The sequence below is a fragment of the Amblyomma maculatum genome, chromosome 5, assembly GCF_055883805.1.
Source record: "Amblyomma maculatum isolate TAMU_Amacu chromosome 5, ASM5588380v1, whole genome shotgun sequence".
Lineage (NCBI taxonomy): Eukaryota > Metazoa > Arthropoda > Arachnida > Ixodida > Ixodidae > Amblyomma > Amblyomma maculatum.
This window is the reverse complement of record NC_139348.1, coordinates 108,023,217-108,050,402: the sequence shown is the minus strand read 5'-3', so window position 1 is coordinate 108,050,402 and position 27,186 is coordinate 108,023,217. Positions and strand designations below refer to the sequence as shown.

Below are 27,186 nucleotides of genomic sequence, written 5' to 3'. Positions count from 1 at the left end.
TTACAAAGAAACTGTGCGTCACCTGGCAATTCTAGGTGGCAGTATTGATGCCGGCCAACAGGCCTCAGGTCAACCCTACTATGAATAAAGATTTGTTAATTAATGAGTGCCATCAGTATCCTTTTAATTAGGCTGCATTACCCATATCTTGTGACTGGCCATACGAAATGTCCCGGCTGAACCGGGCGAAGAAATCATTAAAATCAGCAGCCATTGATAACTATATCATTAGGTAGGCACGTTATTCTGTGCAACCAGGAATGGAACCACCTGAGTGTCAAAACATCGCGCAGAAAGTCGACTGGACGTAGATGAAAAGGCTGAGCATTGTGTTCACCGGGCCACCTCAGCCATTCCACTTTGCATTAGAAGGGCGCTATTTGACGGCAGCCATGATCAAAAAATACAAAAACTCACGCTTTCGAGCTTTTGTTGCTCGTCGTCTGCTTGATTATTTGGCAGTAGACTTCGTCCCGCAGCGCGGGATTCTTATGGCAACTCTGTAAGTGCAGGAAATACAAAAGAGCTTAATTATGGAAGAGCACTCCCTCTAAGTCATATTTCGAAACACAGATAGCACTCACCACTAGGATAGAATACACGCAATCCACTTCGGACTGGTTTTTGGACATGGGATAGTCTCCCATGTACCGCATGACCGCTAGAAAAAAAAAAACGAAAGGAGACGATTGAGAACTATATTGGACTGTTTTTGCAGCGGCCGCCTTAAAAAGTCGTAACTAGGGAAAGTTACGAGAGCTCAATCGCCAATGTCAAAGTTACCATGAGACAATCACACAAAAACAGAACAATGGAGCGACAAGCACTGAAATACGAGTGACTACTTACACAGGAAACTTTCTATGGCAAGCTTGTTGAGTTCAGGCGACTCGAGATTCAAGAGAGACGCCTTAATGGGAGACTGAAAAAAAGTAGAATTGGCCAGACTAAATAAACGTAGTAATCCGTGACTTCCGTTCATTCACGCCCAAACTTCATGCAAAGGCTACATGACACTCTCACATGAATGTACGGATGATTCAAAGGTCATACGAGGCCAACATGTAATCACGACGTCCAAGCTGCAGGCACACGAGGCACTGAGCTCTGCGTACCTTGGAGAACTTTATGAGCTGGGCGAGCTCCTTCCAGGTCCAGTCAGAGTCCTTGCCCTTCTTGCTGGTCTTGAGGTCCTCCAGCATCTTCAGCGACCCGCGGAACGAGCCATTCTGGTCGCGAAGCACTTCGTACCTGTGCCAGCGAAAAGATGACACCGAGAAAATATCAGCAGCGTCGAGGAACACCGCTGTTGTCATCGCTAAAACGCCGCCATGTATGACGACTCTAAAATTTTAGGAGTCAAGTTAGCGTCACACTACACAACCACAAGGCTTTCTTATGCGGGTGTTCCAAAGAACTGCCTTCATTACAGTATATCAGAAAAAAAGGTCCGGGAACGAGGAATGTAACCGAAGCTTTGAGCAATACTTTGGTTTGATCTATGTGGCTAAGAGTTAAAGAAAACGCGGTACAGGGCCCGTATTCCGAGTTTGCGTCGTTATCGAAGTGTCGGTATCTCACGTGACCTCGAGCGTTTTGACCAATCAGATGACTCGAGGTCACGTGAGATAGCGACACTTCGATAATCACGCAAACTCGGAATACGGGCCCAGGAGATCACAATGGCATACGCGTTAATAGAAAGCGCAGCTGTTTTAAGCTACCGGTCGCGTCTTCCTGTGCCTTTCTTAAATAGAAATCAAGAGCTTTGCCCGAGCAAACGTGTTTACACAAAATAAACCGGGCGCATCACTGGATCGAAGTGATAAGAAATATTGCACTAACAGACATCTCCAGATTTTCATACCATTTTTAATAAGCGTCGATTTCCTCATGCGAAAAATAAATTTGCTCTCAGCGACCCCTAACCTCGGGGTCCCCCCGGTTAGGAGACCATGGAGTCCCCATAGCGACCGTGGCATACCCATGGTACGCCAGTAGCTTTCGCAATGGTAAAGTGCTGAATGTTCACGTGACTCCAAAGCACGTGTACGTACACACACAGACGCAATCACGTACGCACACAAGAACAAGCCGGCAAGTGTGCTTACCTGTCCAGGCTCTCTCTGAAGTTGAACATGGCGTACTGCAGCATGCTGTGCTTGCCGTCAGCCATGTGGCTCTCCACGCCGTTGCTCTGCTCGATGCTGTGCTCGTCCAAGCCGTCTACCTGGTCCTGTATGACGCACCACGAGTGGAAACCACATGCTCATCCACGTAGTTTCCCTCGCGCTAAGCATTCCGAAGAAAAAATCTGCCGGTTTTCGAACCGCAAGCACCGATCGTACAATATGCATCGAAGTGCTCGAAATTAGGCCACCGCTACAAACTTTTGTGCCCATATTTAGTGTATCGTTCAGAGCGAAGCGATATAAGAGTGCACCCAATTTCAGGGACCTATCGACTTCCCGAATCCAGAAAGGGAGCAACTCAGGTTAATTAACTCCAGACTGGGAGTTTTCTGGGTACCACGCGCTGAAGTAATAAAAGAAACTGCAGCAGGGCAAGCTTCTGAGATGTGTCAGATGCCCTTAGGCTGCCTGGCTTGGATATGAAGTATAATGACAGAACATTATGGGGGACACGCAAGCTCCACCTTCAAGTTTGTAACGCGATAGCATAGGCTACCATCAGATGTAAAGTCCCGCTTAAACCAGGCCATATGAACGTGCCTGCGTGGCCTATGGAGTAACGTCTCTAAACAGAATGCAGGGATCCTGGCAGGCTGACTCTGATATCATCTTTCCATATGGAAGAACAGGCCCGAGTTGGCAGTCCTGCCAAACGTAACGGTAGGAAGCCTATACATCCAATGAGTGCTCATTCATGTCAGCTGCAAGCTACCGTGCTCTTGCCAGCACCATGCTCGTGGTTTTTCGCTCACAACGACGACGACGGATTTTCTGATGAACGGGGCCTTTGAAGCTCACGCGTTAAAACGAAACCAATAACTATCAGTGCTGCGCGCCAACTTTACAGTTGGCCTCTCAGCAAAGTTACGGGAACAAACGTCTCATATCAATGCCACTGAAATGCTCACCTTGGCCTCAACCCACGCCGTGCCGCCGTTGTGGGCAGGTGACTGCTCGATCGGAGAGCGCATATCCCGAACAGCAACAGCCGCAGAGGCGGGAGATGCCGAGTGTCCGTGTGGCCGCGAAGGCGACAATGGGGCGACGTACTCAGAGGGGAAGAGGCCGCTGTCTCCGGTGTCTGTCACGCCGTACAACCAGCCTGCGAGGGGTAGGTATGGACATTGTGGAACACGTAAGGCGCAGTGCACCTCACGCAAACGAGCTTCTAAGCCGATTTCGGCTTGAAAATGGCGACGGCTGGAGTAGCCCGACGAGAATAAGGTCGCTTCATACTAGAGAGCCTATATATAGTCTTGTCACAATAGCCTCACATTCACAACAGGCCATAACAATGTACACAGCGGATCTCAGCGTCGGGATTAAATCTACCAGCGCGCCATAAAGATGGCTTTCAGCAAACAGCAAATATATATAAAAGGCACAAGGTTATCGCCAGCTTCCATAAGATTACGAGTGAAGCAATGAAACCCTTAGGAACAACAGTCACAGGCAGAATAAACACTAAGATGCACTTCGGTCACTGAAAAATCTCGCCATCACGCAAATTTCCTACGTCCGAGATCAGCCCCTTCAGACTTACGAGAATGTGTGCAAAGGGCGCCTGCAGAGCGCCATCTGAGCGAAGATGTAACATGGACAATGATGTCACAACCGTGTGACATGGTGAAGTGACATGATGGCGGGCACTGCTGGAGACACAGCGGACCAGGGCAGAAAGGCAGACCACTGTGCATGTGGTATTTCCGGCCCCTGTCCTTCATGTCATCTTGCGCTGTTCGTCATCATGGCAGAAAGCCTGGCGCTCGACAAAGGGTTTCAAGGCCTCTAATTGTACCATACCCAGCGCAGCAAATAATCCGCTTCGAGCGTTAGCGTGTAGGCACGGTATATACCTTGAACGGCCAGCACCAACTGACCGAGGGCCTTCCTGGTCTGTCCGGCGGCGTTCCTAAAGACCTCGGTCAGAGCTCGAGGCCGGTCCGGAGACTGACCGGAAGCAGCACAGAGCATAACGCCTCCGCTTATTAATCCATACGTAGATTATCACAAAACCGTTCACAAGCAAGAAATCCAGGAAAGACCACGCAGCAGGGCGGACGCGCACAACACAACCACGTCAGCGGCCTCCACCGCCACTGTGCCATAGCCGCACGCGGTGAAGGTCCTTGCGCGCGTACACCAAGCCGCTCCAGTGTGCCGGAGACGAAGCGGCCGTGACGATGCAGGCATTGTGCATGATCCCTGAACCGCGTTCTCAGGTCTTCCACGGTCCGCCCGCCGCAGCCGTCGGGCGCGCCCACTACACGCGCAGGTCAAGCCGAACGCCGCCTCGACGGCAAACACTAGTCGCGTAGCGGGGGACCACGGAGACGGGGGCGGCTCATAGACGGCATTCTAGATACAATAAGCACCACAAGTATCACATTGCTCTTAGTTTATTCTTTTTTTTTTCCTGAAAGGCACGAATGGGAGCGAACTGGCAATGGTATAAATGGTGCAAACTCATGCACACTAAAAACAAATGGAAAAGAAACAGTCAAACTCCTGTAAGGGACAAAACTTAAAAGGGAGGAAAGCAGCCTCAAAGCATCAAAGACTCGGATGGCAAGAGGATGGACTGCACGGAACAGGAAATTTCTAAAAAAAAAAGGTTAAATGTTCAGAAAACAGAAAGGAAACGTTAGCTAGTGACGTTTGAACACTGCGTGAATACTAAGCAAAAGTATATAATTTTAAGGAGGCTGCTTCAGCATCCAGCTTGAATGCTATAGATGCACCGGTTCGATATCCTGCGTCACTATACCAGTTTTTATGGTCTCCACGCTATGGAACTAGCTGTTACTGACGCCAACGGCTCAATAACGATTACGGGCTCCATTCGTGGTAGGAACTCGAGCACGACGGCTGAGGAGACTGCCATAGCGGTAGCACTCGCCTTCATGCACCACATGGACACACGTAACAAACATGACACCAGTCCGACATACACAATAATCACAGATTCACAAGCTGCGTGTCGCGCCTTCGCGAAGAATACATTATCTTTGGAGGCTTCACGCGTGCTCTCACCTATACACTATGATACATTTCCTATTGTTAAAATCGTTTGGACCTCTGGTCACTCCTCCCTTCCTGGCAACGAGAGTGCGCACGCGCTCGCCCCAGCAGCAACCTTTCAGACGCTGTCGACGGAAGCGGAGGAGGAAATAGACAGAGAGGATGTCAGCACAGTTCTGCAGTCTTACACGCACATTACACTATATTACCGTACACAAAGAAGAGCACTGCCACCGCCGCACCCAGCACTCACCAAGGCCGAAGCTGTTGCATGGCGACAACTGCAGACTCACATGTATACAAATCTGTACCACAAACATTTGTTCTTCCCCACCCGCTACCCAGAAAAATGCCCCACCTGCCAACAAAACCGACCAATACTATATCATTCTGTTTGGGCCTGCCCGAAACCACCCGGCGGCATTCCACCTATAGCTTACCCCACCCTCTCCTCTTTGGAAGATGCCTTGTCCCGCACGAAGCTGACCGAACAACACCGGCTAATCGAGTGGGCCGATAGGATTGCAGTGGCCAACAGACTTATAGACTGATATGCATTTACTCCTTTCTGAGACCGTATCATCAGCACCAACCCTCAAGACCAGCGACAGCTGTCCTGGTGGGCCTGCAGGATTGAGGCGGCACATGGAGCTCTGGATTGAGGGCTCCACTCAGAAAGATAAGGAAATATAGAATAAAAGGTTTCCTCCTCCTCCACGCCGTTTACTCGGCTTATCTCGACTCTAATGATTTGAGAAAAATTGCTCCCAACCCTACATCGAGCAGGTCGAACATGTCAGCCATGGTGCAGTCAGTACTAGATTCTTTTGCCTCATCAGAATCAAAATCACCCTCACTGACTTGTGGAGGCACTTATTTCTTCGAAACCAGGGTCTGTTGCTTGGTGCCAAAGCGCTACCAGCTAAACGTTTAATTCCGCTCCAAACAGTACTTGCCGCCATTGCGCACAAAACAGCAAGACGATTGAGTATGTGCTTGGGCAGCGTAACGCCTTCTAGCCTCCAGTAAATTACGCGATAGGAAAGGTTTGAGTTGGCTGCAGGGTTTAGAAACAGCCGTTCACTGTCCAGGAAGTAGAAATAGGAGCTAGTTAGAGGGCTGTTTCCGGAGAATTGGGGAGTGGTTTAGTAAAAAATTGAAGTTAAATCATAAATCGTTTAAAAACAGTGCTCCTTCCACGTAGCCAATTACTGTTCCCACCTCGGTATTCGTAATGGTGTAGCCACTAACGCGCATCACCATTCGCAGCCAATGGAAGAGAAGCAGATTCAGTAAAAGAAGCCCACAACGTGAGAAGCTTTCAGGCTGACAGCACTGTACCTTCTATGCCCCATACTTCAGATCTGTCTAAACGCTTCCTAACATTGCTATTATTACAGCAGTCAGCCGAAGACGTACGAATCCTTAAACGAGTAATGGTTTGGTTTATGGCGTTTACCATCCCCAAGTGACTCAGGCTATGAGAGACGCCGTAGTGGAAGGCTCCGGAAATTGCAACCACCTGTGGCTCTTTAACGTGCACTGACATCTCGGAGCACACGGGCTCCTTGCTTTTCCTCTCCATCGAAAAGCGACCGCCGCGGGCGGGATTCGGCCCCGCCTCCTTGGACACAGCAGTCGACCGCTCTAGACCTTGCACAACAGCAGCGGGGGACACGTGAAATGAATGCTTTGCCCGTTGAGTACACTTTTAAATAACATCTTAAAGTGAAACAAGGAAGTATTTTTCTACTGGAGCATTTCAGGCTTTTGCAAACGCCCTGTACTAGGCGATCTGACAGCAGAATTAGATTGGACTGATCACAGAACACGGAACAAGATATGAATTGGTTTATGGCAGCGGTTCTCAGTCATGGATGCGTCGGTGACGCCTTGTGGACCTGTGGAAGTGGTGGGAACCCTTTGAATTGGCGGGTGGGGGGAGGAGGCATGATCTTGTGTGGACTGCTGCCGCAGTTCCGCGAGCAGGTCGCGGTATCAAGTCAAGGCTAAACTGACCTGTAAAAACGCGTACTTCCCAAGCCAGCGTGCCATGGCTTGCACGGGATATGGGGCATACATGGCCAGGAAGCTTCCACAGAAGCCATTTAAGACGTCAGCTCCAATTCAATGGATAGCGACTGGAGGAAAGCATATTCAAGCGTTCTAAAAACAAAAATTCGCCGCCATCCGCGATTCTAACCGCCACCTGCGAAAAAGAAGCACTCTTCGATGGCGGCGCCTTGGACATATCGGCCACCGCCGCATCATTTTGTCGCGTTAGATGCGTGACCAAACAGTCATTCCTTCATAAACATATCAGTTTTCTTCAGTCGCCGGTTGCGCTTAAAACCAAAACTAACGCAAGTTTCCAACCCCTTGGACAGAGGCGACGGTAAGCATGCCGCCAGGAGGGATTCGACTCATACACCGCGCCGCTCGCTAGCAGGACATCCGAGACGCTTTTCATTGCTGCCCCGTCCAACTGTGCGGCCGGAGCTCAAGTTTCACCGATACCCTCATCAACAAACACCGTAGACGTTCTCTCTCTTCCTCTCTCGCGCGCGCTCCTCTCGTTCTTCCTTCGTCTTGAAAAACTAAATTCGCCTTTTAATCTCTGTGCTTTTAATCTTGCAAAACTGTCAAGCCAGGCACGAGCTATTGCACGACCTTTCTTTTTATGCGTGCGTGGGCGTGGGTTTGCGAACCTCGAAAATCGCTTCGCTGTACCTCATTTGTAAAACACGTGGTTTATGTTATTTAATGTCCCAAAGCGACTGAGTCTATGAGTGACGCCGGAGTGGATGGCTCCAGAAAACTCTACCAACTGGGGTTCTGTAACGTGCACTGAGATCGCACAGCATACGGGCGCCTTGCTTTTTGCCTCCATCGAAAAGCGGCAGCCGCGGCCGGTATTAATAATAATGATATTAAAAATGTGAAACGAGAATACAGCTCGCCTCTATCGTACGCAACAGCGGCAATAATGGAAAGCATTGTGAAAAGCTGAGCATTGGACTACGAAGTAAAGCGGAGACAATCCGCTAACGTGGTTTAACTGCGTTCCTACTCCAGGTAGGAGAACCACAGATCATTAGTCGGGACCAACAAGTTCTACTATTCAGCCATGTTACCTATTTAAACACATAAGCAGCGCATTGTCTATATAAGTAAAGCTGTAACGATTCTCTAACGTGATTTAACTGTGTTCCTGCCCCAGGTGGAAGAAGCGCGGCATCTTAGTCGGAGCCAACACGTATTAAACCCTGCTGCGTGTTTAGACACGTAAGCACAACTAAAGGTCCTCATGATGGGCATCACACTAAAAGCTTTACCGCAAGTGAATCTGCGCAGCTTCGTCCATTGGCTGGATAGATAGTGAAAGCGACCATATATGCAACACAAGCGATAACATTCCGATATCGAAGCAGGTCACGGTTTAATAGCCGACTACCTCGGTAATAGTACTCTTCCGAAAAAGAAAGCAAAAGGCTGTCACTGGCGCATGCGATCAATGCAGCAGTGACACTATTCGGCACCACGTCGGAAAGTACCAAGTAAATGGACATTACCCCTTCAAACCGCTACGGTTTAGAACTGTACGTATATTTGCCTTGCGATAAAAAAAAAAAAAAGTGCGTTAGAAAAGCAGTAGGCCCTCCGCCTTTTCTATCGATACTAAACGCATGAGCTTGAAAATTTTACCGACGTAACTCCATGAAGCCTGCGTAATGCTCGCTGAGCACTGCTTCCATCTGTTACCAGTAATTGCCAAGCTGAGATTCCGATGCAATTAAACGCAGAAAAAACATGACCAGTAAATAATTGCGCAAATGCCTATCGTTAACGCGCGTATACTTAGAAGATTCTATAGCCTGGAAAAAAAGGTCTTCAGAGCAGACACAACCACTACCAGATGCTCGCAAATCTCCAGCCTGCACACAGTGGGGGCAATTTGGAACACTGGACTTATGCCATTAGGCCGTCGCAATGTGCGCCAAGTGGCGTTCTCCCGCGCCCCCGTGGCCCATTGTTGCACGCAACACGGCAGCCGCCAACCTGGGGTGAAACGAAGCGAGCGTGCGAGTTCCCCCGGGCGTACACTGACCTTTGTCCAATCCCGTGCAGCGCTGGCGGATGAGTCGGATGAGCTCTCCTTCGCGGAAGCTCAGTAGCGTAGACTCCGTGGTCACGTAGTCGGCCACTGCTTGCACGTACTCCGGCACTTCCTGCGCGGGGCGGAAAAGCAGAGCGAATGCGGACCACAACAGACACACCGCGCCAGCACGCCAGTGCCTCGCGAAATGACCACGCGCGCATGCGCAGTTAGATGCAACTAGTGTCTCGTTGGCGGTCGCATGATGCGAAATTACTCGTCTTCCACTTTCCCCCTCTTTAGCCCTCCACCGCAGATCGTCGACGCAGCGCTTGGATGAACCGAGAGGATGACGCCACTATTTGGATGGTGGGCCGATAGCGAGAAAGTGGAATACGTACGCGAACGCAACGCGCTTGCTTCAGGCACTGGTCAAGTTCCCTAGCATTGTGCACAGACAAGGGAATATGTGACGTCACAAATGGGTGGCCAAAGCCAAACTGCGAAACACAATGGAGACACAAACGCCGCACTTGTTTCGGATCAAAGGCGTTTTTCCTCTCTAGGTTTTCTGTGCATTGCGTTACGGGTTGTTGCTTGGCAGATCGTGACGCCCCAACTAGCTTGCCAGTCAACTCGTCGCGAATTGAATTCTACCGAAACTATGCAAAGTGACCCTTCGCTTTCACGTCAAGCTACGCAGGCGTGCAGAGACAGCGCGAAGTGCAGAATTCTTTTCTTTCAGCCTCTTGACTGTAACATACCGCAACTGAGTGTAATCCCATCATTTACCGTTGTGTGTTGCTTCTTTCACCCATTACGCGAAACGCTGAATGGACGTAACTCCGAGAGTGGCCTCTGAACATCATATACCTTCGCTTGCCTCCAATTTGAGAAATAGGAGTGGAAAATTTAGCGGTTCGACATGTATTCGGAGATTACACAAGACATTTGAGCGTTTCACGAGCTAAGGAAAGTCTTGGTTGGCAATCGTTAGAGCAACGACGGAGGGTACAAAGATCGAAATTTATTCTTAACGGTTTTTTTTGTTGTTGTTGTTGTTTTCATCTCCAAACAGGTATACGGAGTGATAAGCACTTACTTCCTTCCGATTACGTTTCAGTGAGACGAGACCATGCCAATAGAAGTAAAAAATGTTCATAACTAAGAGATGAAGTATGCCATTTTTCCCGTGAACGATTTCGGATTCGCCACTGCACCCCGCCGGGGTGGCGCACTGGTTACGGCTCTCGACTACTGTTCCCAAGGGTGCGGGATCGAATCCCGGCCTCGGCGGCCCCTTTTCGGTGGAGGCGAAAAGCAAGGCGCGCCCGTGTGCTGTGCGATGTCAGTGCACGTTAAAGAACCCCAGGAGGTCGAAATTTCCGGAGTCCTCCACTATGGCCTCTCTTATAGCCCGAGTCGCTTTGGGATGTTAAACCCCACAAGCCAACCAACATTTACAGCCCCGCTCAGACGCCGGCAAGTGATCAAAAGGAAACTGCAGTTCAAGCGTTACGAGTACAGAGCATGTCTCCCGCTCTTCAAGACATTCCTGCGAGTTCATCAGGTCGCCGATCTAATACTGCGTCCACTGTCACCGGGCAGCACACATCCGTTGCATCTCCAGAAGCAAGCGGATTTCGAAGTTTCGCGGCCGCCACACCACACTGGTGTATAAACTCTATACAAGAGAGGCAATTAGTTAGCTCTGAAATAACGCACATATTTCATTCTAGTTGGATTTAGATCTCAGTGAGCATTCGTCATAAACGCAAGCGTCGGAGATCTTGATACTGCTATAGCTTTTTATGGCTGCGATCGGTTGGTTAGCGCTCTGGGCGGCGAGCACGGCACAGACTAGAGTAAAATCAGAACTTTTGTTACGCCTACAGTGGTCAAGTCGGCGGTAATTTCGACGATACTATAGACACAAAACTACACCATGGCTGCGTTTGTTTCTCACTGATCGCCACAAGCTGCACTTGTGCTTCAAAAAATTAACCCCTAAACTTGCCGCCACGTCATGGCAGCACCCGCCAGCAGTCCGTGAAGAAACCAATACCGCATCAGCTCACTCATATTTGTTCGTAGCCAACAGTAGTTTTCACTTTCTTATAAGTGCTTATAAATGCATGCCAGTACCGCGAACACTACACCAAGAGTGAAACTGTTTAAGGAGGATTTAATTTCTACTAGGGCGTCTTGCAGAGTTTCCTTCCGCAAGCTACAAGCCTGCCTTATAGCGTTGATTTTCTGCTAGGACGTTTGAGAAAGTGTGCGTGTGACAAGCAGACTGATCCTCCAACAGCAAGACAGAAGTTTAAATCTCCTGCCTCGCCATTGGTGTGGCTTCTTCTATTTGCGAGTATTCAGCAGCACGTTTAAAAGATTAGGAACACCAAGTTTCCTCTGCGTACGTTTCTTTGATTCCATGTGCAAGACATTAGTTAATAATGACAATCGCTCAAAATTTGCCCAAACAACCGGGAAAACAATTTTCAGACCGTGCTTCTAACTCGTGCTACTCCAATTTCATTAAGCAAACTTTTTTACGACATTTTGCAGCTACTTGTCTCCTTGAAACTCATCCGATGATCGGCTAAGTGGCTTTCGTGAAACAGCCTTCTCACCTGTGTGCCCTCCATGACGAAGCGTCGCACCAGAGCCTGGATGTGGCCAGCCTGGAAAAATAAGACGTCGTAGTATTACGAAAGCTGCAGGCTCCGGGGTGAAGAAAGGTAGCCTACAACCCCGGTCGCTTACACTACAACTGCTTTCTGAGTCAAGAATTTTTTTTTTTTTTTTTTTGCCGGAAAGTTGAAGTGAAGTCGCTATTTTAACAAAATTATTTTTTTTGCACTGGACCTTCCATTTTCCACTATCTCTGAGAGTAGCCGACATATCTGTCTTTCTGTGAATTTCAATGTTTTATATGACGTTCATGTGCATCGTGAAGGAACGGTGCAAAACAAATAAACCATCATAAATACCAAAAGTGAGCGGCCTGTAGCTTGGATGCTGTCCTAGGTACAGAATGGCCACACCTCAAAGCACCCCCCAAGGTCCAGGTAAAAGAAAGCTAGAAATCATAGCGATGCACTAGCACCGATCCCGATTATGGAAGATAAATATCACACGTTACGAAACAAGCATTCTGCATTACAAGAGCGTTTCCTACTACTGCTTTTCCAGGTAAAGGCAGCCTTACTTAGTACATGATTTCGTACAAGGGTTACAGAAACCTGCTCGGTTTTGCTTTCCCTGCAGCACGTGCTATCACCGTACCATCCGAGTTATTAGAGAAATTTACCTTACCGTGATCCGCTACAGTGATCCGACACCGCGCGTTCCATTGCGCGTGCGCAGATCCCCTTTACGAAGATAGATGGCGCCACATACTTGATGTCGGCACATAGACCTGCCGCGTGGGGACCAATCAGCTTGTACGCCCCGCCCGCGCGCGGTAGAGGGTCACGGTGACGAATCGCGGATCACGGTAAGCTAAATCTCTTTATTGTACCGAGCAAACGAACGGGCACCTCGCTTCTACTGAGTCCGTACCTTTGGCGAGTAGATGGTCATCCACCCTCCGTGCCTCAGCAAAAGCTGCAGGGTACGCGGCCTGGCGGCACTCACGTCGGCGATGTCTTCGAACCTGAGATGCAGTCAGTGAGAAGAAATGAACACGCGCGTTGAAACTTAGCTTACGTACCCACATCGCTTAGCTGGAAGCAGTATATAGCCATTCCATATATAGACCGACTGTCATTTCACGTAAAAGCGATAGAACATTTATTATACATAACGTTTCTTTCACAATTATAGTCATGAGTCGCGTGTAACGGCTTCGGAGAAGCCGGGCATAAGGCAGAAGTGCGAATCGCATGCGTTCCTAGATGCCCCTGTCTTAGATTGCTGCTGCAAATATTATTTTCCCATTCAAATTAATGGCATCGCAACTAAATAATTAGGTGCTCTCGCTACCATCAGCCACGATTATTAGCGAATTGCAATGGTTTCTGCCCTTGACTACCATGTGTATCAATGGCGATGAAACGATAACAGCCTTCTCAGTTTTTCCGAGTGCGGAGCTAAAACTGAGGAAACTACCGTTCTCCTCCTCTCAGCGCCGGCGCATGCATCTGCTGGGACGCCGCTACTACAGTGCTCTAAGATTCTAGAGCACTGTACCGCTACCCTCCTCCATCTCTCTGTAGCAAGCGCAGCGGCGGAACACTTGTCAAACGGCACAGCTGGTTGTCATGGTTACGGCGTATGCGCAGCAGCAGCTTGTGCCGCGCACGGCGACCTTGGCTTTACATGCCGTAATGATGCTTTCGCTTCAAAAAAAAAAAATCTAACGGGACATTCGTTGCAGTGATAGGCTTTACAGTGATCACGTCGCTCCTTGTATCCGTGTCGCGGCATCACCTCGCCGTTATCTTATCATCGTTTGTGCACGCAGCGTGTACGTACTTCAGGTACACCCAAATATGGAGACTAGTTGGCGGCACGCCTTCGGCATGATGTATACCTATATGCACTTCAAACTGCTCCGATCTCCTCTGCCAGCGCAGTCTGGTAAAGCAAGCATTGGTGCTAAGCAAGCCCCTGACCTTCAAGCCCGCGCTGACCATACATGGCAAAATTATTCTTGAAAAGCAATTACATTAACATTTACTTTGCTGAAAATTGTAAAGATGTAATTAAATTACATTATCGAAAACAGCCCCCTAAAAGTAATGACATTACATTACATTACTTCTGCATGTAATGCAATTACTTTTCAATTACTTCTTGATTTCCCTCCATACAATCCTAAGTAAAGCTAGTAAACAAAGCAACAACCTCTCTCCAGAAGCGATGTGCATATTTCTTCGTCTTCCCGCCAAATTCCGTCCAGTGAAACTATCCTTTCCCGTTTTCCTACTGTACGGCTTATTATAAAGATAAGAAAGCGGCTACAAAACAACAAAAACAAACATGGTAAACGATTGCCACTTTCACTGCGTTCACGACAGAAAACGAGCGGTGAACCCAGGGCCTTGCTCCCCCGAACTGCCTCCGCCGTTTCAAACTCCTGAAGAAGGCGGTTATTTTTTTTGTATCCGTGGTTCCAGGAATCGACCACAGAACCTCGGAACCTAGCGCTCAGTAATTTTCATGCCATTGTAATAGAGGGGATGGATATTTCCGCCTGCCTCCCCCCCCCCCCCCCCGGTGCCTTTTTCACCCCTTCCTTTTCAATATACCCCAAACGTAATTCATTACCTTACAAATTACTAGCAAAGTACATTACTTTCATTAAAGTAATCCAATTACTGCCATGTCTGGCGCGGACTTTCTCATTGCTTGAGATCTGAGATTGCAGTAAATAAAAAAAAAAAAAAGATGCGCGGAGTTCAGGAAAACAAGGCACGCAACCAGCAGTCCTTTTGATTTACTGACATCGCTTTGCACTCTTTTTGCGTTGTACGGCGCTCACAGGCCTGATACTTGGGCCTGAACATGACATATCTTTTCAACAACGTGCGCGTGTCTTATACGAGTGAGACAGGCAAATTCAGTGTCATGCCCGCGGAGATAACGGGTTCGTGCTCTGACCTGCAGTTCAGTTCAGTTCAGGCGTTCAGTCGTGTCCGACTCTTCGTGACCCTATGGACCATGTCACGCCACGCTCTCCGGTCTCTCACTATCTTCTTAACATCACATAGCTTCATCTGCAATGCCTCGAGAATGCCATCTAACCATCGCGTTCGCTGCCTACCCCTTCTCCGGCGACCCTCAACCTTTCCCAACATCAAATCTTTCTCCAGCGACTCCTCTCTTCTCATCAGATGACCAAAGTAGCTGAGCTTTAACTTTAGAATTTGACCCTCCAATGAGCAGTCAGGGTTTATGGTCGACAATATCGACTGATTTGATCTTCTGGCCGTCCAAGGAACTCTCAAGAGTTTCTGCCAGCACCACAATTCAAACGCGTCAATTCTTCGGCGGTCAGCCTTTTTCACAGTCCAACTCTCGCATCCATACATCACAACTGGAAAGACCATAGCACGAGTTATACGGATCTTGGTTGGCAGACTAGTGTCTCTGCTCTTTACTAGGCGGTCAAGGCTAACCATTGCTCTCTTTCCCAGAAGCAGGCGTCTCCTAATTTCATGGCTGCAGTCTCCTTCCGAGGTAATCTTGGAGCCCAAGAACAGAAAATCTGTCACAGCTTCCACTTCTTGTCCATTGATGCTCCAGGACTTGATAGGGCAAGACGCCATGATCTTTGTCTTTTTAATGATCAGTTTAAGACCAAACTTCTCACTCTCTTCTTGTACGCGCATCAGAAGCATCTTGAGTTCCGCTTCCCTTTCTGCCATTAAAGTGGTATCATCCGCATATCTAAGGTTGTTGATACGTTTTCCAGCAATCTTCACTCCAGCTGAAGACTCGTCCAGACCGGCCTTCCTCATGATGCACTCTGCATATAGGTTAAATAGGCAGGGCGACAGTATGCAGCCTTGCCTCACCCCTTTCTCAATCGGAAACCAATCAGTAAGACCATGCCCAGTTCTGACTGTGGCCTCTTGCCCTTCATACAGGTTCCTGAGTAGACAGATGAGGTGAATTGGAACTCCCATCTCTTGGAGAGCTTGCCACAATCTGCTGTGATCTACGCAGTCAAACGCTTTCGCATAATCAATAAAGCAGAAGTAAATGGGTTTCTGGAACTCTCTTGCTTTTTCCATGATCCAGCGAAGGTTGGCAATTTGATCTCTAGTTCCTCTGCCCTTGCGAAACCCAGCTTGCACGTCCGGAAGCTCCCGATCCACATACTGCTGCAGCCTACCTTGGAGGATTTTCAACATCACCTTGCTAGCGTGCGAAATAAGCGCGATCGTGCGGTAGTTGGAACAATATTTGGCACTGCCTTTCTTTGGAATGGGGATGTAAACTGACCTCCTCCAATCCTGTGGCCACTGCAGGGTTGTCCAAATCTTCTGACATAATGTATGCAGAGTGTTAACAGCGTCGTGGTTGAGGTTTTGAAGCAACTCAGCTGGAATACCATCAATTCCGCTAGCTTTGTTCTTAGCAAGGCTGGCTAAGGCCCATTCAACTTCACTCTTCAGGATGCCCGGCTCGAGATCAGTAATCACAACCGTCTTATACTTCATAATAAATAGAGGCAGCCTGGTTCAGTATATCGTACTCGACTCGAGGATTAAGCAGGTTGATCATCAACTCTGGCTAGACAACCAGGCACAAGTATTCCCCAAAAATGATCGAGATTACGCCGACACAGTACAGGAAATTTCGCCGCACAGGAAAGTTGACTGCTCACGTGGAGAGCGGTCAGTGGATTGGGTTCGCCGAGCTCACAAGGTGGATGCTTCTTGCGGCAGATAACCTGGTAGTGTTGCACTGTGAAATGAGTCTAACTGATTTCCTGAAACCAAGGGAAGTATAAGGAATTTCTGATTTGTGTGATATTTATAAATAATAAATTAGTAGTGTAATTATTTTTTTTTGAATGACAATGAATTTCAACATGTGACAGAACTTTTACACACTTGTCAATTAATATATGTCTATCAAGGATTCATTTTCAGTAACGTTAAAGTGCAAGCTGCGAATCAGTAGCTGCGAAGACATCGTAAAAACTGCACTTACTCGCTGTCATCTTCTGTCAAGGAATTTTGAAGGCTCGAGATTTCTTAATCATTAATTGAGCAGTGACTTGGGGCGGTTCTGTCGTTTACTTCCTAAACAAGTGCCGGATATAAAACTATCCTGAAAGAAATAGAGTTCATCTTACCATGTTATTATATATACGTATTTATTCCCGAACTAAGCACCAATCTTTAAGCCCTTATGAGGCTATTTTACTCCCTTTGTCAGAAACAACCACCTCGCTAGAAAGACAGCACAGAGGAAAAGTGATTCGATTTTAATTATTCTAATGGGCTACCAGTGTATATTGATTTATGGGTATTATGTAATGTTTAGTGTAACAGGTGCTGCGAAGATTTGTTTCTCAAACGTTCGAGTATTTCTCTAAATCGAAATGTGCTTATTATCACTGTTACGAATGCGCAGAATCCTTTAACAGAAAAAAACATCAGAAACAAGATAAAAGCGCCATGCGACATCGGCTATGGGCCTAGTGCGCTGGTATGGAGGCGCCACTGCTCCGGAACAAGTAGCGCCACCTCCCGCCGGCGCACCCATATGTGGTATGTCTGCTCGTCGAAGAGAGGCGGCGGAGTGAACGCGAAGTCTACTCTTCTCGGCAGAAACCTTGTGAGAAGAAAACTTTTGTCGGTCATTTCCTGCCTCGTGTCACACGCGTACATAACAGACACATGTACCATGTGTGCGTGTTGAAAAATAAACCAAAAACAAAGCGAAGAAAGCCGCTACCCATTAATGCCGTCTGGGAGAAGGCCGCCGGCGCTTTGGGCGCAGCGCATCGTCGGCGCGGGAGCGCTTCTGCTGGCGGCTCTACGGTTTTTTTTTTTTTTCGTTGAAGTAGGAATTCGGAACCCGAACAATATGGTACTTTGAAAGTAAAGACATAAATAAAACAAAAACTAAGCCAGTGTGCAATGCGCAGCACTGGCTTTTCCCCTCGGTGGCGCAGTGTATGTGGAAACGGCATGCTAGACCCCCCAGAAGCGACAGCCGAGAGCTGGGCTCCGTTGGTCAATAGAAAGGCTCTTAAAAAAAAAAAGAAAAAAAAAAGAAATCACGTCTTCCCCAGGACGGGACGAGCAGGCTGTATATGGAGATGTACCCTAAGGCGTCGGGCCTTGCGTGCACGTGCTTTTTCGGCGCTCGACAGTTCTACCGTGGTTTTTATTTTCTACTCGATGCGTCGAAATAAGTGGTGACGGTTCAGTGCGCGGAAAAACAGCCATAGCTGAGCAAGCTCGCGTGCTGTTCGGGGGATTTCGCGTGATCGGGAATGTTGAGACTTGATTTAAGAATAACTGCTTGGTGCGCGATCAGAAACTGTACGAAGCCAGCACGTGCGTGGAGTGCGCGGGGAACTTCACAGTGCAGAAGGGCCCTTGGATATCTTCAGAAAATACGCTAACGAAATGAAAACCGCCTTCTACGACGTCAGCTTGGAGGTAAGTTTTATTCGGCCCTTTCGGCGTCTCTTCACCACATATGTAATTCATTTTTTTTTTTTTTTTGTATGTAGTTGCTGGCAAACCCACGCAATATCACGGATGCCAGTTGCATCTGCAAGGCCGGGTGCCACTGTTAACGATGCGACACATCGCTCTCGTATGATTTCCAAGAAAACCGCAAAAAAAAAACTTGATTTTCGATTGCCTCCCGACGGTTTTTTTTTTTTTTTTTATAACTATTATGGCACCCATAAACACAACAGCAGATCGAGCTGTTAGTTTAAAAGGACGTTTTCTCTTTGCGGGGAGCCATGAACGTGTGTCAAGTCAGCAAGCGCGCACTCCTGCAATGTGCTTCGCTCTCCATGTCGTGCTTCTACGTCTTTTACATCAGGCTAGGCTTCCCAAAAGCGAGCACCGAGAACAGCTGGAAACTATCATTAGGAAGTCGTTAAAAAAAAAAAAAAAAAAAAAAAAAAAAAAGCTCTCGTTGGGCAGGAAGGCTCCGCGCTCTCTACAACACAGGCTGTGTCCGAAGACCTGCCAGCGCTGGTTACAACTTTTAAAGCTCGAGTTTGGTCCAGAAGTAAAAAAAAAAAAAAAAAAAAAAAAGACCCGTTTTTTGTGTGTGTGTATTTTTCGCGTGTTGCGCGCTCGATACAAACAAGCGATCGCTCGTGCATGCTTGAAAGAAACCTAGCGTCAAGTACTGTACAAAAAGAAAAAAAGAAAAGTAGGAAATGCGCAGCCAAAACGAAAAGCAATGGGTGCGATATGAGATTCGAAATGACTAAGTACAGGCCCTTGTTTTAGTCGCTGTTTATTTTTTATTCTTACGGGGAAACAAAAAGAAATCGGAACACAGCGTCGGCGCTACCCACGGTTGCGGATCCAGACAGCCGCCTTTTACAGCGGTGCCTCCCAGACGGCACCACATGTTCGGCCAAAGCTGCAGCGCACCAGGCCCTTGTAGGTGCGGGCCTCGGTGTCGTTGATCACGCGGGATTGTTTAACGTGCAGTCAAATCCCACAGCCGAGGAGCGCCTTTCGAAACGGCCGGGATCAACCCCCCCCCCCCCTGTTCTCGAAATCAGCAGTCGAGCGCGCTACCACTGAGATACCGCGACAAAGGTTTAACAGCAAAAAAAAAAAAAAGTACTCGGAGAACTCTATCGTGGATACAGAGGGCACAGAGTGGCTTGTTCAAACTGGATTTTGCTATGCAGCAGGCTGCGGTCGCATATTTCAGTAGTTGCGGTATTCCAAACAGAAACTGGAATATACCATTTTCGAGCATTCGCATTAAGTTGTATTAACTGCAGCAACCTGTTTTGCTTTGACACGGCGCCTAACGACAGCAGCGCTTCGTTTGAGACACCGCTTGTCAAAGAATCTCAAGCGCCGAAGACCGCAACTGATGATGTCCTTTCCAGCGTGACATACTCGATATGGCCAAATTTTTTTGTTTGCTTGTTTGTTTAATGGAGTGTAGGGCAATATTTATTTTGCAAAAGGCAGATAGGTAAGCAAATCGCACAGGAACCGTGAACCAAACAAAAAACACTCTTGTACACGCCGCATGCGCGCACGTAAATCACTGCGGGCTGGCACGCGACGCGAACATGCATCCACACTGGGTAGGGTTCGCCGCTATGCCACTAGGTGGCTACTCTGCTCGATCTTGAGGCCAATTGCCACGGACCGCGCGGCGAATCCCGCTTTGCGCATGGAGAAGACATTCGGCAAAAGCTGTCGAACAATGTTTCTCGTCAGTGTGTCGCAATGGAACAGACGGGTCCACCCGGTTCAACGTAACCTGCCAAAGCAAAGCACACGTACTAGCTGTATTCTTTTTTAATTGTGAAAGGCTATGATATCAAGCTGGAATCGAACGCACAGTGTGGAGGGCGTGGCTTCTGAGTAAGAGCCACGTAACAAACACTGGGGCTGGAATGCTCATGAGCTTCCTATGCCCTGTAAACTATTAAGCAGTATCCCTGGAGTAAATGTTTTTAATCACCACCGCGTGCTTTATTGATATGTCACGGCCATCTAAGCCTATTTCGGAGGCACTCCCAAGTATTCTAGTGCGACAGCCGCTTCTGCTTCATCTGGAGCGTTGGCGGAGGAGAAAAGAGGAATGGCATTGTTTGGCGCGTTTATATTTTTGGCGTCTTGTGTGGCCTGCGGCGCACTTTCTATCATCTGCGCTGAAAGAATGACAGTGTGTAACGTGGCGAACAATCTCCTTACCAGCGAGAACAGCGGTGTGATTAATTGTGTGTTAGATGTCCTCCGGCAACGCTACAGAGACCCTGAAGTACGCAGAACATTGCCCACGATACCGGTGTCTCTTGAGCCTTCTCTGGTGGCGATGGAAATTGAGTAACGCAGCAAGTCCATACTGGCTGACGAGCTTTACTGAGAGAGGGTTTCAGAGCTCATGTAGCTCTTTCCGCACAGTGGCGTCCGTAGCTTTGAGGTGAACAATGCGCTGACTCACTTTTCACTCACACACATCCTAAGTCATTCGTGGCTCTACCGCGTCTCGTACACGGATCCAACACGATGACGACCCCCAAGCGAAACAGGCCTCTGTACTTTCTACGCCTGTATCAGATCTACCAACTCTGTCGCCACTTGGATCCGCTTCTTCCCCCAAATCTTTAACTGACATGCGTGACAGCCTCATTTTCTGTGATTCTGAGGAGCGTTAAAAAGGAGCTAACCTGTGACAAGTTTAAGTATAAGCAAAGGCTCATCAAGCCCTTGCTTAGTCTTAACCTTCCGACTAGCTTCATCCACCCTAATGTGCAGGAGCACAGAAAAGGTTGTCGTCGCCCGCATCAGTTTAAGATTTGAGCGGGTGTATGCAAGGGTATTCGGGATAAGTGGTACAAGGATATTCTCGATAAGGTAAGCCAGGTCGATGTCCAGTCGCATCAATCACAATGAAATCTGGTGGGTCTCGGGTGATGGGAGTCTCAAGAAGTTACGGCGCTGCCAGCAGAACTCTTTCATTATCGCCACATCGCATATGCGTTGTCTGAATGTCGCATATAGCGTTGTCTCAAAGCAAGGCTCACCGTACGGTCTCAAGCACGCGCAGCTGCCCCGGTGGGTCCCGCTTGACAAGTCTGAGTCCCGAGTGTGCCACCGCCACTAGGTGCACGTCGGGCAGCTGTCGGCCACCGGAGGCCGGGAACATGCGGCTGAAGTAGAGGGGCAAGTCGCGCGCCGCCTCCACCACGCTGCGCTGGGCCTGCACGGGGGCACGGACGCGACTCTCCGGCGAAGGACTCACGCCCAGTGAATCTGTACACGCAGGGTGAGGAAATGAAAATAAAAAAAGAGAAAGTAACGTCACGCTATTCGCGAGAGAAACAGTCACATCACTTTTGTCAAGTCGGCTACTGAACCGATAAACTAATGGGTAGTTTGTCAGTGTTAATGCAGACCGATTTTATAAGCATGATATGCTTTTTAAAGATCCCATTGTCGGCGACTTTGAGGTCACATCGAGCCAACACCGATAGCGAACAGCCGGGTCTCGATTCCCCTCCCTCCGGGAGCCAATACTTGGACCTCCGGGAACCGAACGAGATTTAACGAGACATCTTTGCTCTCGAAGGCTTTCGCTCTCTCCCCAAGGATGGCGCCACGGTAGCACACACTCGCGCGCTGAACATCGCCGAGCACCCGCGATCGAGACGGCAGCTGTTTGAAGCGCATTCGGGCATTTGAAATGAAGCTCGTCCCTGCGCGTCGGCGTCAGCTCGTGGCATTTTCCTTTTTAGGAGACAGTTGTATACACGCTTGCGGAGCACTCGAACGCGCTGCTTTTTTTAAATTCTATTTAGGCCATCGTCGCTTCTCGGCCGTGTGCACGTTCTGCATCTCACAGCGTCACAGTCACAGCTGCGTAAGCCGAGCAATGAAACCTGATGAAAAGAGAGTCAGGAAGCGTCTAATAACCGCTTTATGGGTAACCCGCGACAGAAAAAGACCGATCGCCCCTGCCGACAACGTGTTATGCCTGTAACCATTTCGTGCTTACATCTACTTTCAATTACGGGTGGGGCAGTAATTTTTAACCGTTTAAACAGTTTAAAAACTTTTATTTTTTGTAAACGTACAAGATATATCTCTGTACGTCTATGCAGGTGGGCTTCGCAGCAAGGCGGACATCACACACGCATTAAAGCCTTATGATTAGACGATTAGAACCTAAAGTTACCTAGATAACGTTTTTAATTTTAGAAGTCAAATTCGATTGAGAAATTGAAGGTCGTCAAAATCAAAGGTGAGCCTCGTTTTTGAATTTTCTTAATCTACGGGGCGGTAGAAATTGTCGAGTCAAAAACACATGTGAAAACTCGCGGAGTTGGCAAACCGGCATTGCAGATTCATAAAATGACGTTTATTGCAATACATACGCTACAAATACCGACGCCTATGTCTATTTGATAATGATGAAACAGTTAATATTTTTGGCGACAATTGCCACGCGTAAAGATGCCATATAAATTATACAATGCGGGAAAGCCTTTTCAAGAAGCTGTAAAATGTGCATTTTTAACATTTCATGTTTCCAATCTAGTAATTTGCAATCTCCAAATTAGGCTCGCACAATCAGTGAGCTAAAACATCATAAACCCATTCTTGGCGAGAAATTGATCTTCACGGATCAGAGAATATACCAGTCTTAGTATTCGCTGTCTCTAAAACTATTCTCTTGCACAAGTTAGCCCACCTAATATGCGACGAATCAACGTGACCTGCCTGCCATACTGCGAGGACGGCACACAGACGCAGGTGCGCTGTTGCGAAGGCCAACAGCACACCTGTTAATTAACGGTCCCCGTGTCCTCACCACAAAGTGCCCGCAGCCTGGCCGCTTCGTCTTCGCGCAGTCTGATGCAGGCCGGTGCAAAGGCGTCAGCCACCACCTGACAGAAGACCAGATGCAGTGCCTGGGGCTCCTGCAGCTGCTCACCGGGCTGGAAGACCTGCAGATGAGCGGAAGAGGCACCAGTCACGCGTGGTACTGTGCAGCATGCAGCCTGGCAAGCAATTGCTACAGTAGACCAGCAGCGCCTGATTGGCCAAAGTATACTCGAGTCCTCCCAGCCGCCGCTATACATGGAGACGTTTCGACTCGCGAATCATTCATAAAGGCTCCCCCTGCCCGACAAAACCGCAGTTTCTCATTTAATGCACATTTCACAGCGTATATGCGGCATACTGAACAACCGTGGCTCTATCACTTCTGTGATATGCATCACTTGTAAGATATAACATTAACGTTTCAACTTTAGCGTTGATTGCACCGTTTATGAGTTCATGTGGCATAAAATTTCTCGTAATGGTACGAAGCATTACAAACGTTTGATGAAGCATAAACTATACAGTCGTAAATACCATTATTGTAACCAGTCATTATAACAATAATTTCCCCATTTGGTTTCCATATCTGACAGGATACTCAACGTATGGAAAGCTTCGGACGAATAAGCTATTTTCATATTTTTGTAAGTCGACTCCTCAACCTCAACCTCAAGTTATGAGGATAAGATGGGGTTGAGAGAGGTCGCTAGTGTTCTCTGTAGGTGAGGGCACCTCATGAGGACTAAACCTCAAGAAGTGAAGTTCAGGTTGAGTAAGATTTTATGAGGTTGAGATGAAGTCGAGATCTTTCGGGTCAAATGCAAACATTTCATAGCAGCATGTCACATGTCTTGCAGAGACCTTTCCACGACCCTCGGAAAACCAGGGCCCGCTTGCACAAAACAATCTTAAGACTGTCTTAGCTAAGTCCAGACTTAACTGAAGTCTAAAGAATAGGCCACTAGCATGGCCGCTTAAGACTGGAGTCAAGACTGGGCTTCAGTCCTAACTTGAATTCAAGTCGCTTGTATGATTACGACTCTAGTGCTGTCTTGGTTAAGACACAAGGACGTCAGGTGTCTAGGTAGAGAAATTAGGGAAATACAGGGATGCGCTGGCACTGTCCCTGCTGTAAGATGTACGCATTCCGTCAATTTTGCGTTGTGTAAAATCCGTGCCATTGCTTTTTGCGGCTTAAGGTTGTGTTACGAGGAAAAATGCCCCAAGTGGTTGCTGAGGCCGTTCTGAGAAACCACTCTGGTGAACATGAACCCGAAGCGTTCGACGTTCGGAACACGAGCCGTCTTAAATAAGCTTGGTCTTTCTAAAGACACCATTTAAGTCTGGACTTAGCTCGGACTTTATCGTGCAAGCCGGCCCAGGTTGGGCTGGTCTGTGGGACGAGTTTAGGGGAGACGATACTCGGTGTGCTAAGAGCAGAGCTGAGGCTGTAGTACTGAAGCGCCATTAGACTACTCTTTGAAGAGTTCTATACGAACGCAGCCGAATATATGAGAGGAGGTTGCTCTTCTGGCCCTTCGGAACTGCGAATACCAGGGCCTACGAAAGATACTGCGACTTCCTCTTGCCACAGGCGTATCTGCTGTACATGTCATCGTCGCACTCGCCGCTTCAGTGACTAGACGACGGCTGCTGCGAAGCCATCTTTTCAAGACCCTCAATTAAGCCTCACCAGCACCTGCTGCCAACCAAGTTTCCTCTGATGAGGCTAGCAATGTTTTCCTTCAAAAGCAAGCAATACAGAAAATACTAAACCTGGCATGCGAGCACTAAGAGCAAGTACTGTCCAACTCGGGTGTCACAAACCAGAAAAGTCTGGTCATTTGAGTTTAAGCGGCGGCAGCCTGCACTGTAGTCTTCAGGGGAAGAAAAATCACAATAATTTCAAGAACTCAAATTATAGAGAGCATTTCGGACCACTAAAGTGCAATGAGACAAAAGCATGTATTGCGCGCTGGTTCGAAGCCCTTCACAACGGCACCTCTTTCTCTATTTTTTCACTCCCACCTTCCTGATTTTGTAGCGAACGCTACATTGGCCACGATCTTGTGATTTCGCTGTGGCCGCACTCCGAGAAGGCACGGAGCCGTTGCCTAGCGGCCGCCGAAGCCGGCGGACGCTGCGCGCTCGCAGCGCCATCTGGAATGACGCCACACCACGCGCCATCCTGAGCCGGTCTCCTCAAGAAAAAAAGCATCTCCACAAAGAATCTAACCTCCATCCCTCGAATCCCCAGCCAAGCGCTTTACCAACTGCCCCACGCCCGAGATTTTGTTTTTCAGCGTGGTATTTATTACATGCCTTTAAATTCAGGAAAGAGCTTATACATTATTTACAAAGTAATCAGCTTGTAGGCAAAAAGTCCAATTCAAACATACAACACAACACCACACAACTAAAATGCGACTTAGCACAACTTCCCTAAAACAGTGGCAAGGAAAGACAACACGTCAGCAATGGCAGCCAGTCCGGTTGATAGTCACTATCTTCGTGTCTCTAAGCGGATGCACCACCTGGACGAAATGTGTAGCGGGGGAGACGAGAGGCTCAGCATTCCGATCCAACACGCGTTTTCCGCAGGCTGTGCAGTCCAAGGAGGAAATCATGTCAAAGGGTTCATGGTCATGTTCGGTGGCCATTAAGTAACGCACAGTGTGGGAATTCAAAATAAAGTCTTTCTTCGGTGTTCTTTGCAGAACGTCCCAAAATAATATTGCATATTTGCAGGCAATAAAACAGTGTTCGATCGTGAGTAGCGCATCTTAATTCTCCTTGTCTAGTGTGAGGATGATGGCAGTGATGATGATAGGCGTCAGTGACGCATTTCGGGCGAGCGTGTACTCAGTATTAGACAGGATTTGATTGGACTAGATACATTGGACCGGATTGGACTGGACTGGATAACACTGGATTTGATGGGATTAGATTGGAGAGGAGTAGGCAGCCCAGCGCCAGGTAGTTGTTGCTGTAGGAAGAAGGAAAAGAAAATTGACGAGCCTGCTACTGGCTCTGTAGCTGAGCCACCTCCGCTACCTGTTATGGCTGTAGGAAGAAGAAAATGCACGGGCCTGCTACTGGCTCTGTAGCTGAGCCGCCTCCGCTGCCTCGTGCGGGCAGAAGAGAGAAAGTAAACAAAGAAAAAGAAGAGGGAGAGAAAGACGCGCGCCGCAACAGCCGTCGTCCACCACCTAAGCGGTGGCGGGTGCAATGACGGCCTACAACAGATAAACATTTCGTGGCAGGCTAGCCCCCACCGCAAGCGGCAGTGACCTACCTGTCCCAGCCCCCTCAGGGCCATGATCAGCCACCCCTTCATCTGCAATCCCACACTTGAACGCGCGCCAAGAAACTCCATGCGACAGCAGCGATAGTGCACCGTGCAAACACACTTGTCGAAGAAAGTATGACAGATACTGTGCCTTTCATTTCCTGTAAACCAATTATAATTATATGTAGCACTGCAACGAACGCCGATAAAGGCCAACGATGAGGAGCAAATGATAGAAGGGTAGGCTTTCGTCATTCTCCTACGGCGCTCGACTACTGTGCCCAAAGAAGCGGGATCAAATCCCGGCCTCGGCGGCTGCGTTTCGTTGGAGGCAAAACGGAGTGGCGTCCGTGTGCGGTGCGATGTCAGTGCACGTTGAAGAACCCCAGGTGGTCGAAATTTTCGGAGCCCTCCACTACGGCGTCTCTCATAGCCTGAGTCGCTTTGGGACGTTAAACCCCCACAAACCAAACCATCTTGGGAGACATCTAAGACACCCATTAGTTTTTTTTTTATTTCCTCGAACCAATTCTCAAGACGATGATAAATTGTTACCGGTTACGCATG

At 48.4% G+C, this 27,186-nt stretch overlaps 1 protein-coding gene across 1 annotated transcript in view; it reads right to left on the bottom strand.

Moving 5' to 3' along the window:
• Positions 1-27,186, bottom strand: part of Myo10A (unconventional myosin 10A) — a 158,108-nt gene that overhangs the window by 20,039 nt on the left and 110,883 nt on the right. The window contains exons 34-44 of the mRNA XM_084604073.1: positions 23,317-23,452; positions 21,530-21,758; positions 12,874-12,967; positions 11,943-11,993; positions 9,322-9,442; positions 3,101-3,294; positions 2,112-2,236; positions 1,116-1,251; positions 850-922; positions 585-661; positions 418-500 (exon numbers count right to left, since the gene is read on the bottom strand). Coding sequence (XP_084460199.1) covers positions 418-500; positions 585-661; positions 850-922; positions 1,116-1,251; positions 2,112-2,236; positions 3,101-3,294; positions 9,322-9,442; positions 11,943-11,993; positions 12,874-12,967; positions 21,530-21,758; positions 23,317-23,452 — 1,319 coding nt within the window. The remainder of the gene's footprint in view (positions 1-417; positions 501-584; positions 662-849; positions 923-1,115; positions 1,252-2,111; positions 2,237-3,100; positions 3,295-9,321; positions 9,443-11,942; positions 11,994-12,873; positions 12,968-21,529; positions 21,759-23,316; positions 23,453-27,186) is intronic.